We start from the raw sequence: 12127 nt of genomic DNA, 5'->3' as shown, positions 1-12127 counted from the left end.
GAAACTGTTGTGTGCAAATTAGCTGTAGAGTAAGGGCACTGATTGGCTGAGTTACCTATGCTATCACAATGGTCTAGGACTCTTGGCAGGGCATAGATACATGCCTTATTGTAGCTGCGTAAAACACAGATATAACTCATACAATCAAAACAGTTGAAAATGCAAAAACTGGACATGAACAGACTGAACCTGGTGATATTGTGAACAAAAAGAGCCGTCAACCATGCTTGTAACTGTTTCCATTAATTCCTAATGACTTTATAGACATCATAAGCTTCAGAGAGACACTCAGTGACAATTCTGGAATCTTATCATATAGATATATGTGAGGACATTCCAGTCCAAATCCACCCCACTAAAGACCCATCTGAACACCCATATATAAACCTACACTACACAAGGTCAGTGCTTGTCATCAGTATACCACAAACACACCTGGGTACATGCCCATATACTAATCCTAAACAGGAACAATTCTGATTTTATAATTTTGATGTGTCTATTGGACCATGCATGTCAATATGCATGGCCTCTGCTTGCTGAAAAACATTATGCCATGTGCCTATTATATCATCTATTTACTTGTATAAACTACCCATCCAAATACTATGCAAACACCCAATAAGGAAAAACTGAAATAAAGAGAATGAAAAAAAAGTCTTTTAACCTTTATCTTCCATTTAAGTCAGTACGTTTCATTCATGTGCACCTATGCTATTGGGGGTTTTAAAAATACAGAAAAAAGAATGTGGCAAGCATGACATATGCTGATAGAATAGGTAGAGCTAACTCTGCAAGTTCTTTGCAGTCCTTAGCCAGAAGGCCGGTGGTTGTGATGTGATGCTTCATATGGTTGTAAAGGTGAGGTTAAAGTCCGGAGAAATGATAATGTAATGTCTCAGAGACCCAGAGAAACTCTGGAGGGTGAAGGGGAAATTCTAATTTCTGAATCAATTAAAATCCAGGTAGGTTATGTTCCTGTTAACTCTTTGGAAACTGGACATGTATGCTGGGAGCCAGCTTTCAATACTCATGCCCATTTTGAGTAGCAGTTTACTCCATGAGCAGTCCCCTAGGTACAAAGCGATTGGATGTCTAACATAGTGAATGCCAATGAAAATGAGGTAGAATCTGAGGCTAAATTAGAGAAGTACAAGTTAAAATTACTTAGATAAGTAATATGTTTTCAAGTCGGCACGACCTGATGAAATACTTCCTAGAATACTCAAGGAGCTCATTGAGGAGATATCTGAGCCATTAGCAATTATCTTTGAAAACTCCTGGAATCTCTCGTGTCTTCCATAGGACTGGAAAAGGGCAAATATAGTGCCAATCTATAAAAAAGGGAATGAGTGCAATCTGGGGAATTACAGACCAGTCACCTTAACGTCAATATCCAGAAAGATATTGGAGCAAATAATCAAGCAATCAATTTGCAAACACCTGGAAGACAACAGGGTGATAAGGAACAGTCAACATGGATTTGTTAAGAACAAATTGTGTCAAACCAACCTAACAGCTTTCTTTGACAGGGTAACAAGCCTTGTGGATAGGAAGAAATGGTAGATGTGGTATGTCTTGACTTTAGTAAGGCTTTTGCTACTGTTTCACATGATCTTCTCATAAACAAACTAAGAAAATACAGCCTAGATGGAGCTACTAAAAGGTGGGTGCATAACTGGTTGGAAAACCATTCCCAGAGAGTAGTTATTAGTGGTTCCCAATCAAGCTGGAAGGGCATATTGAGTGGGATCCCGCAGGGATCGGTCCTGGCTCCGGTTCTGTTCAATATCTTCATAAATGATTTTGATAAAGACATAGAGAATACACTTATAAAGTTCGCGGATGATACCAAGCTGGGAGGGGTTGCAAGTGCTTTGGAGGACAGGATTATAATTCAAAATAATCTAGACAACCTGGAGAAACAGTCTGAAGTAAATAGGATGAAATGCAATAAGGACAAAGTATTCCACTTAGGAAGGAACAATCAGGGCTTGTCTACGCTTACCGGGGGATCGACGTGCGGCAATTGATACATTGGCGGTCGATTTAGCGGGTCCAGTGAAGACCCGCTAAATCGATTGCAGATTCCTCTCCCATCGACTCCTGTACTCCACTGGATTGAGAAGAGTAGGGGGAGTCAACGGGAAAGCATCTCCCATCGACATCGCATAGTACGGACCCCACAGTAAGTAGATCTAAGCTATGTCGATTTGAGTTACACTATTCAAGTAACTCAAATTGCGTAGTTTAGATCGAATTTCCCCTGTAGTGTAGACATGGCCTCAGTTGCACACATACAAAATGGGAAATGACTGCCTAGGCAGAAGTACTCCGGAAAGGGATCTGGAGGTTACTATGGATCACAGGCTAAATATGAGCCAACAGTGTAAGTGTTGCAAAAAAAGGGAACATCATTCTGGGATGTATTAGCAGGAGTGTTGTAAGCAAGACAAGAGAAGTAATTCTTCCACTCTACTCTATGCTGATAAAGCCTCAGCTGGACTATTGTGTCCCGTTCTGGGAGCCACATTTCAGAAAAGATGTTGACAAATTGAAGAAAAATAGAGGAGAGCAACAAAAATGATTAAAGGACTAGAAAATATGACTTCTGAGGAAAGATTGAAAAGACTGAAAAAAATGGGTTTGTTTAGTCTGGAGTAGAGAAGACTGAGTGGGGGACATAACAGTATTTCAAGTACATAAAAGGTTGTTACAAGGAGGAGGGTGTTAAATTGTTCTAGTTAACCTCTCAGAATCAGAAAAGAAGCAATGGGCTTAAATTGCAGCAAGGGAGGTTTAGGTTGGACATTAGAAAAAAATTCCTATTAGGATAGTTAAGAACTGGAACAAATTGCCTAGGGAGACTGTGGAATCTCCATCATTGATGGTTTTTAAAAACAAGTTAGACAAACACCTGTCAGGAATGGTCTAATTATTACGCTTTGAGTACAGGGACTGGATTAGATGACCTCTCAATGTTCCTTCCAGTCCTACACTTCCGTGATTCTACAAATAGGACTACTCATGAAGTATGGTACTTCTCAACATGAATAAGGGTGCCAGAATCTAGCTCTGTGTGTGTGTAATACATATGTATATGTAAAATGCTAAGAATCTGTCTGGCTTGCAGCCTAGAAAACACCAGTTTTATTTTAACATATGCACTATAAGAAATTATTGTTCTGCAGTCACCGTAAACAGCTTTGTCCTTTTCATATGCTATACTTGCAGCAGTAGCAGCAGAGAGATTTCTTTTTAAATGGATTTGCTGACCCAGTGAAAAGCCCCAATGTGACAACCATGCCTGTGATGATCAGTGAAACAATGCTAATGTTCCAGAAGGAGTTGGGACAAAGCAAAAACAACACAAAACCAAAAATCTGCTTGGTTCTGCAAATCCTACCAGTGTGGGTACGGCACAGAGGCTTCAAGGCAGAGTCAACCTGTTTAGTGCAATAGACTCTAGCTGCAGCATGCCCATGCCAAGACGTAGATCTTCATTCTTGGGGCAACAGCCCTCTTCCTCCACGACTGAAAGCACTGGGGCTACCAGCCAAAGGTTAAGCATTGGGGGTACTGGCAGCCTACCTAGACCCCGAGGTGTCTATGTGGGTATTGTCCCCACTGGAGGTGTGAGCAGCCTAGGGACCCGCGTGTCCCGTAGAGCCCTAGGCATCAGCAGTGTCTTCTTACAAGGCCTGCGCAGCTCCTGTTTAACTGTGCCATTAGCCCAGGGGCTGGAAAAGGGAAGGGGCCTATCCTATGAGAGCCTGAATGGGTGCCTGGTGGAGTACATAGAGAAAGTGAGAGCTCTCGAACAGGTCAACCAAGAGCTGGAAGAGCACATCAGAATCTACCTGGAAAAGAAGTCATCCGATGTCAACAGCTGGGAAGCACTGAGAGAGAACTGGGAGACTATCTATCATCAAGTGAGTACAAGAACTTTAACAATTAAAAAGATTAATGAATCATTAGCAAACCCCTAGCAGTAGGTTTTGATGCTGATGATAAATGCCGCCTGATTCCAATGCACAGTGCCCTAGATGAAGGATTTCAAATCTATCTTCATCATAATTAACATTATCATTTCACAGTGTATTGTGGAAAATGCTTATTAAACAGGAGAGCAGCCCCAGGCATTACACGTGGGGGGGACACTGAAATGCACCCCCAGGTGTTATAGTCTGGCCTGATTAAAATGAGTTATTTTCTCTTAGTTGTGCTTATTACAATGAGGAGCAGAATTATTAAAGGAAAACTACTAAGACTGAATGAGTTTATCCACCAACTTGATATCATCACAACCTTGTTTTTAATTAGCAATTCAGATTTCAGTTTTATTCTCTGATTTATTTGACCACATTTTCAAAAGCTCTATTTAGTTAAAAGCAATTATTACATGGTCACGACCAGGTAGCTCCCGCCTGGACACTCCCACCATCCCCTCGCCCTTCCCTGTCCTCCACATACTCAGTGTTTTATACACAAGTTAGGCAGCACATTCTACACAATGTTTGTGAAGAAAAATATTTAGCACCTGACTGTAAAATGGTGACCATGTTTATGTCGAGTGGAAAAAGAATAGAAAAACCTGGAAAGCCAACACAAACTTGCAAGTGATACTTTTTGCAGGGCTAATGAAAGGTCAGAGTAAAAACAGCTAATATTTGAATCTTAATGTTTCACTTGTGCAGTGTGCACAAAGCATACTCTTTCATTTGAGGATCTCAAAATACTTTAAAAATATTTATTGGCTAAGTCTCACAACACATTAGAGGTAGGGTGGTTTCTAATTGGGCAAAGTAAGGCACACATAGGTGAAGTAACTTGCCTTGGGGGTAGACAATGGATCAGTGGCAGAGCCAAAAAGAGAACCCAAATATTCAGAGTCCTAGACCTATTCTTTAGCCATCAGATAGTACTTTCTCCCGTTGGAGAATCAGTCCCTTCATCAGAATATAGCAAAACAAGGTGGGAGAGGGAAAGACACTCTTTCATTGTGGTCCAGTGGATATAGTGCCCAACTGGGAGCCAGGAGACCTGGGGTCAATTTTGAGCTCTGCCATTCATCACTTATGTACCCTTTGGCAAATCACTAAGTCAGTTTCCCCATCAAGTGATAATTATGTTTTCCACTTTTGTAAAAACTTTGAGATCTATAGATGATAAACTATGAGTGTTACTATTACATTCAGATTCAGAGAATGAATGGGAAGAGTGTAGGAAAGTATCAATTTTCTTTGACAGGGAGTACCATACCCCAGTAGATAGGGTAAACTAACTTTTCCCTAATGTAACAGCCTGGAAGGATAAATGTCCGATGAGTCATTTTTCCCCTTTAGCATTGTACAGAGGTGGACATGATAAATGACTGTCTGTATGTTCCTAAAAGAACTTTGTGGACCAACTTTTGAAAGCATCTGGCTTTTGGCTGCCAACAGTGCATTTGTGCATGCATATGCCCCCATGTTGGTACATACAACCCCCACATTTGAACACACGAACTAGATAACTGCATACACAAATACTGTACCTGATTTGAAGGTGCATGTGTAATACAGTGGCTTAAATAGTGTAACCATGTCTCCCTCTAGTGGTTGCTACTGACTGATGACTAATAGAGTTACTTCTTTAGCTCAAGTGGCAGGGATAAGTGATGATTACACATTCTCTGCTAGATTGAAGAGTCCATTGTTAAATATTTGTTCCTCATGTAGGTACTTATAGACTGTAATCAAGTCACCCCTTAACCTTCTCTTTGCGAAGCTAAACAGATTGAGCTCTTTAAGTCTATCACTAAAAGGCATGGTTTTTATCCCAGACATTCTTGTGGCTCTTCTCTGAACCCTCTCCAATTTATCAACATCTTTCTTGATTTGTGGGCACCAGAACTGGACACAGTATTCCACCAACAGTCATACCTGTTCCAACTATAAAAGAAAAATAACTTTTTACACTCCTCCTGAGATTCTCCTATGTATCCCAGGATTATATTAGCTCTTTTGGCCACAGCATCACACTGGAAGCTCATGTTCAGCTGATTATCCACCACAACCCTAAATCTTTTTCAGAGTCACTGCTTCCTGATATGTAAAGGACGAGGAAAACATACCTTCCTTGTTTGAGTGATTATTAAATGTTTAGCGCTAGAGAAGAGTTTAGAAGAGAGAGATTCCTTGGCCTTAAGCCCCTAGAAAATAATTACTGAATGTAATTCTAAATGCTGCAGTTAATTAAAGGATCAGTCCTTTATTTCTTTCAAACTTAATACTCCCATTTGAATGGATATGGACAATAGCTGACTCCCACTGTACTGAGATGGATTGCAAATGAAGGGTTCCATAAAGAAAACTCCGGTGATCTTCCAAAATCTCAGAACCACATAATCTCCATTGAAATCACAACTGTGATGAAATTGGCCTGCCACATTTTTTCCATTTCTGTTATTCTGTACTTCTAGGATTTGAACTGTACTATTTGCCATCTGATAGACAAAATAAGTTCCCCCTTCCCCTTTTTCATTCACACACACCCAACTGAATAATCATGGAGATTTAACTAAACTCTCATCCCCTATAAACTTACTAAGATTAGTTTAAGCACTCTTTTTTCAGGTTCTTGTATTTCTCATTACAAATAACTTTCTATTTTGGGGAATAGACATTTAATTAGAATTTTAAATCTTTTTCACTTTACATAAGCAGATTGGGAAAGGAACTGAAAGGAAGAGGGTGAGAAGGATAAAATTAAGTAAATTTAAATTTCTGTCACATACATTCCTTTCAGCAAGATTTTCTCAATTCACTTCGTTCCCGTAGAAATCCTCCCACTTTGCATCTGTCCCAACTAGCATGTGTACACTTGCTTCAATAAAAAGCAGTTGTCCAAGCTGATAATTAATACAGTTAGTTGGATGGGAGCTTCAAATCATTCTGATCTGTCTGTCTTTTGGTTAAACAACAGGCATAGGTTGCTGATGGAGGGACAATACTAGACCTAATGGTTTATTGGGCTTATCTGACAAAATATAGGTCTGTTTTTTATTTATTTTTTTAAACTTTCCCTTTCTTAAACTTCCTCTTTGCTTTCCTTTTCAAAATCAGTTCATCTTCTCGACTCTTTCAAGAAAGTAGCTGATTGTACTGGTGACTCCCCGCATTAAAAGCTCTTGAAACTGTCATTCAAATAAACAGAATGAAGGCATCCATCAACTGCTAGAGAGACCTTCTCCCAGTTTCAGAGCTTGTAGCTTCTTTAGTCCAGTCATGTTCCACTGACTAGGAATACAAATGTGGCCTCAAATTTAGGCACACCACATACCAAAATATTTCAAAAAGGGTATTCACAGTAGTGAAAACTTGGACATATTTTGAAAACAAACCCATTTTTAATTTTATGTTTTTAATTTTATTGGATAGTTATCTGTCATTTATGTTTAAATTACTCCTCTCTTTGACAGTTTCCATTTACTCTTTCTACCTGCCCTTTTAATGGAATCATAAAGGTGAATTTTTGCTACCACAGTCATTTCCATGGTAACTGATTTTCATGTCATTTAAAAAAGGTTTGTGATTTCTGTACCAACAGTAGGAAGCCTCTAGCAGCTTAGTGCCACAGTTAATAGGTTAATAGCTTTTGGACTGAATAAGTTTTAGTTTTTCAAGTTTGTCCTAATATTTAATTTTTCTTTAAATTACAGGAACATGACATATTAGACAGATTTTTACACAAAACCTCAGAATGTGCATGAACAATTAAATAAGGCAGCATGCCACAGCTTTGTTACTTAGCATATGTGCATTTCTTCCCAATGGCCACTTGATAATGAAATCTACTGCATAACTAATTGGAACAATTTGTTCGACATTCTTTAATATGTTAAATGAGTATGTATGATTAGGACCCTTACTTACATGTTGCTCCATAACACTTGGAAAACTTAGTGCTTTATTTTTCTGATTTCCTATACATAAGTGCCCAATGTTAAAGTCAAATCTCATTATGAGCTCCATTTACTCTTCTCGGTTTAAAAAAGAAAAGAAAAAAGCACAACGTGCTTGAGAGGAATAATTGTAAAACTAATTCACCCATTTACACTCAAATGTTGCATTTCATACCAGTAAAATAGGGAATGTGTTTCTGTGAAGATCCCTGAAGCCAAGATTCCCTTCCGTTTTAACACTGGATGCCTCCGAGTTCTGCATATGTGGCACGCAACCTCAGAAAAGGATATCAATTTGAACAATAGAAGATTCACAGCTAAGAAGCATTAAAACCCCAATATAACACCCATATCCCCACTGACTTTCATGGCAGTTAGATTGGCTCCAGAGTGTCTGATCTTTGTAAGCACGCCACATGCAGAACTCCCATTAACTTCAGTAGGAATTCTACATACTGAGTGCTAATAGGATTGGGCCTCAAATCACATTAACTAGTATAAAAAGAAATATTTTTAAAGGTCAGTACATAAATTACCACTACATTAGTACAACAGCTAATACAGATTTTGCACATCCATTTATACTGTTGTTCAGTAAAATGGGGTAAAGATGGCATCCACTGCATCACCTGGTACATAAACTAATAAAAAAAGACAGAGCAATTTTAATAAATGCAACCCCTCCAATGTGTCATGTGAACCACTGCATATCGTACAGTGCTACCCAGATAAAACTGTAAAACTGCCACAGTAAACGGACAGTTTCCCTCCAGGCCCTTAAAGTAGGATTACCAGATGTCCCGATTTTACAGGGAAAGTCACGATATTTGGGGGTTTGTCTTATATAGGTGCCTATTACTCCCCCACCCCGTCCCGATTTTTCACCCTTGCTATCTGGTCACCCTATTTTAAAGAGCCACCAATTGCACTTTCCTTAAAAGGGAAAGTCGTGGTGAATGCTATAATAACCTCTGGTGAGTTAGAAAAAGAATTAAATTTTGCTGCTTTTGAGATTCCCTTGAGCCTGAAGCCCCTCCTCCTTTCCAAGGGGAAAGTCCCTCTTCCAGCAGAATTACCTAGTCTGCTAGCAGCAGCAGGAGGGCGTAGGACAGGCAGTAGCTGCTGCTGTTGCTTATCCTAATAGCATCAGACGCTGCCCCAAGAGCTGCAAGGAAGTGAGAAACCGATTTCTCTCCTTCCCCGCAAGGCTCTGGTGGAATGGAGGCAAGCAGGGAAACATCCCGACTGCCCAAAATTGGCTGATAGTGGCTAACATGCACATTCTGGGAGATCCCTCCTGGATTCCCAAATTCCCTTTCTGCACCTCTCTTTCAGTTTATAGTGCCCTCTTTCTATTCCTCCCTTACTGGCATATTTAATCTCCTTCTGCCCCCAGAGACTAATCTACTTTATTAGCCTGCAGTAGCACAGGCTCCTCTTCCAGCTTCACTGTGGTCCTTTTCCTTAGCTTCTGACAGCTTTCTCTTTCAGCTACAGCCACTCTGCTCTCAGTTCTGCCTACCTTGCAGCTGACTCTAGAGCTGTGCTGTAGGAAGCAGAACTGAGAGCTGGCTTTCTGGTTTAAGAGGGGGGCCGTGTAGGCTTGCCAACTTTCTAATCACGCAAAACCAAACACCCTTGTCCCCCACCTGCCCCACTCCTTCTCCGAGGTCCTGCCCCCACTCACTCCATCCCCCTCCCTCTGACGCTCGCTCTGCCTCACCCTCACTCACTCATATTCACCAGGCTGGGGCAGGAGTTCAGAGTATGGGAGAGGGTGAGGGCTCCAGCTGGGGGGTGGGAGCTCCAGAGGGAGGGAATGAGGGATTCAGTGTGCAAGAGGGGGTTCTAGGTGTGGGAGGGGATGAGGGTCCGGCAGGCTCTGGGTGGAAATGGGGGGTTCGAGCTGGGGGGTGGGACTGAGGGGTTCGGAGTGCAGGAGGGGGCTCAGGGCTGGAGCAGGGGGTTGGGACGTGTGTGAGGGGGACTGAGTGATGCAGGCTCTGGGCAGCGCTTACTTCGGGTGGCTCCCTGGGAGCGGCAACATGGCCCTCGGCTCCTAGGCACAGGGGCTGCCAGTGGCCTCTGCCCCCAGGCTCCACCCCCGCCATTCCCAATTGGCCACAGTTCCCGACCAACAGGAGCTGTGAAGCCGGCACTTGGGACAGGGGCAGCACACGGAGCCTCCCTGGCTGTCCCTCCACCTAGGAGCCGAGGGATATGTTGCCCCTTCTGGGGAGACACATGGAGCCAGGTAGAGAGCCTGCCAGCCCCATGCCAACCAGACTTTTAACAGCCTGGTCAGCAGTGCTGAGCGGAGCTGCCAGGGTCCCTTTTTGACCAGGTGTTCCAGTCAAAAACCAGAACACCTGGCAACGCTAGGGCCATGGGGAGGGTGCTACTGTGCAGCTGGAAGAGGCTGTCTAATCGTTGTCATACTGACACAGGACGCTGTTGAGGCTAAGAACTTAGCAAAAAGGAATTGTATATTTTTATAAATAATGAGAATATACAAAGCTATCATAATCAATGAGAGCAAACATTTTGGAAGATATATTAAACCTCATGCTTCAGGGTTTAAGCCAATCTCTAACTATTAGCAATCAGGAAATCGTCAATCATCTTGAGAGAATTCTCCCCCAGGGACCAATGTAGTACAATTTACAAAATGCATTACCAGGAGTGGAAGGTGTACCTCCCTTTGAAGCATCAGGTAATGGCCACTGCCAGAGACAGGATACTAGATGGACCAATAGTTTGATCCACTGTTGCAAATCGTATTTCCTATGAATATTAGGAAAATAAATTAAAAACTAAATGTAATACATCTAGGAATTCACAATAAAACTAGTGGAAAAATTGCGCTGTGGCACTAGTCTAAGAATTAAAAGCATATGTTCAAAGGGTAAATTACAAAGTTATTACAAATATGAATATAGAAATATATTATGTGACTCAGAAGGATTATTAATTATACAATTTTGTATTTTATAGCACTTTCTATCTTAGGATCTTAAAATGCACTACAAACATTAAAGAATTAAGGTTCACAGCACTCCTGTGTGACAAAAAAATAGTCTAATTTTACAAACAGAGGAAGCAATATCTAACTGATGTTACTTACTCCCCCATGAGCCTTGTCATTTTAAATGAACATAGATAAGGACATTTCCTAAACTGCTGCATCACCCATTGTAATCAATGTAGTGGTGACGAGGATTACAAATTGCAAAGATGATCATTTCTCATTAATATTAATTTTTGTATTCAACTCCTGATGCTAGTAGAAGAATGAAATCGAACAAAAAAGCCACTAGATGGAAGTCTTTCATCATTTCTTATTAGTCTATAAAAGAGTAACCTTTTTATACTCTTTTCACAGCTAATATAAATACGACAGAGAGAGATGATTTTTTCAGTGTTCCAAGTTTCTCCATAAGTTATCCATATACATTTCTTCTCCTCAGTTCTACTCTCCAGTTTTTAACAGTATGGGTCTGATTTTGAGAGGTGCTGAAAGACACAGCACTCGTTGACTTCAGTTGGAGTTGTGGGTGTTCTATACCTCTGCACTTCAGACCCTACAGATGTTCCTATTAGCAATGGGCTCAAACCACAAAATTGAGGTCTGAATTCAGAATTTGAAACATTTTGGATTCAAAGTTTGGACACTACCAAAATTTAAGACAGCCTGGACCCAGAGGTTAAAGGTATCTCCAGTTGCCATCTGTAGGCCATGTAAAAGTTAGACTAAGTGTCTGAGTAAAACTGAGATAGTACTACTGCTAATGTATGTTGTTATTCTTAAAATAATTAGAACAGATAATGTGCCATACGTAACTTAATTGAAACCAATGGGCTATACCAGGGATCAATTTGTCACAGTGAAGACATATAAAGCCAGCCAGCTGAAAATCACCAATTACTCCCCTCTGTGGCGTCCATTGTATGTTATACTATTTTACCCACACATCAGGAGGCCCTGTTTCATTTTGAACTGAACTGATTAAAGTACAAAAACATAATAGTATTTGATGTGAATAATAAAAACACCATTATTCAGGTTTGTTTCCATTACTCAGGGTACATGGTTAGTGTAAATACATATATTTTTATTTATTCATTTTTAGATAGACAGCAATCCATTGACATTTTACAACATATACAAAGCTGAAGCGCTCT

The 12127-nt window shown here is 40.7% G+C and overlaps 1 protein-coding gene and 1 long non-coding RNA gene across 2 annotated transcripts in view; one reads left to right on the top strand and one right to left on the bottom strand.

The window, feature by feature from the left end:
* Window positions 1–12127, bottom strand: part of LOC114020504 — a 92923-nt gene that overhangs the window by 38439 nt on the left and 42357 nt on the right. The gene's annotated exons all lie outside the window — the stretch shown is intronic.
* The window catches only part of BFSP2 (beaded filament structural protein 2), a 35198-nt gene continuing 26504 nt past the window's right edge, over window positions 3434–12127 (top strand). The window contains exon 1 of the mRNA XM_007064310.3: window positions 3434–3932. Within this exon, the coding sequence (XP_007064372.2) occupies window positions 3477–3932 (456 nt within the window). The 5' untranslated portion in view covers window positions 3434–3476. The remainder of the gene's footprint in view (window positions 3933–12127) is intronic.

Source organism: Chelonia mydas, chromosome 2 (assembly GCF_015237465.2).
Source record: "Chelonia mydas isolate rCheMyd1 chromosome 2, rCheMyd1.pri.v2, whole genome shotgun sequence".
Classification (NCBI taxonomy): Eukaryota; Metazoa; Chordata; order Testudines; family Cheloniidae; genus Chelonia; species Chelonia mydas.
This window is presented reverse-complemented; position numbering and strand designations above follow the sequence as displayed.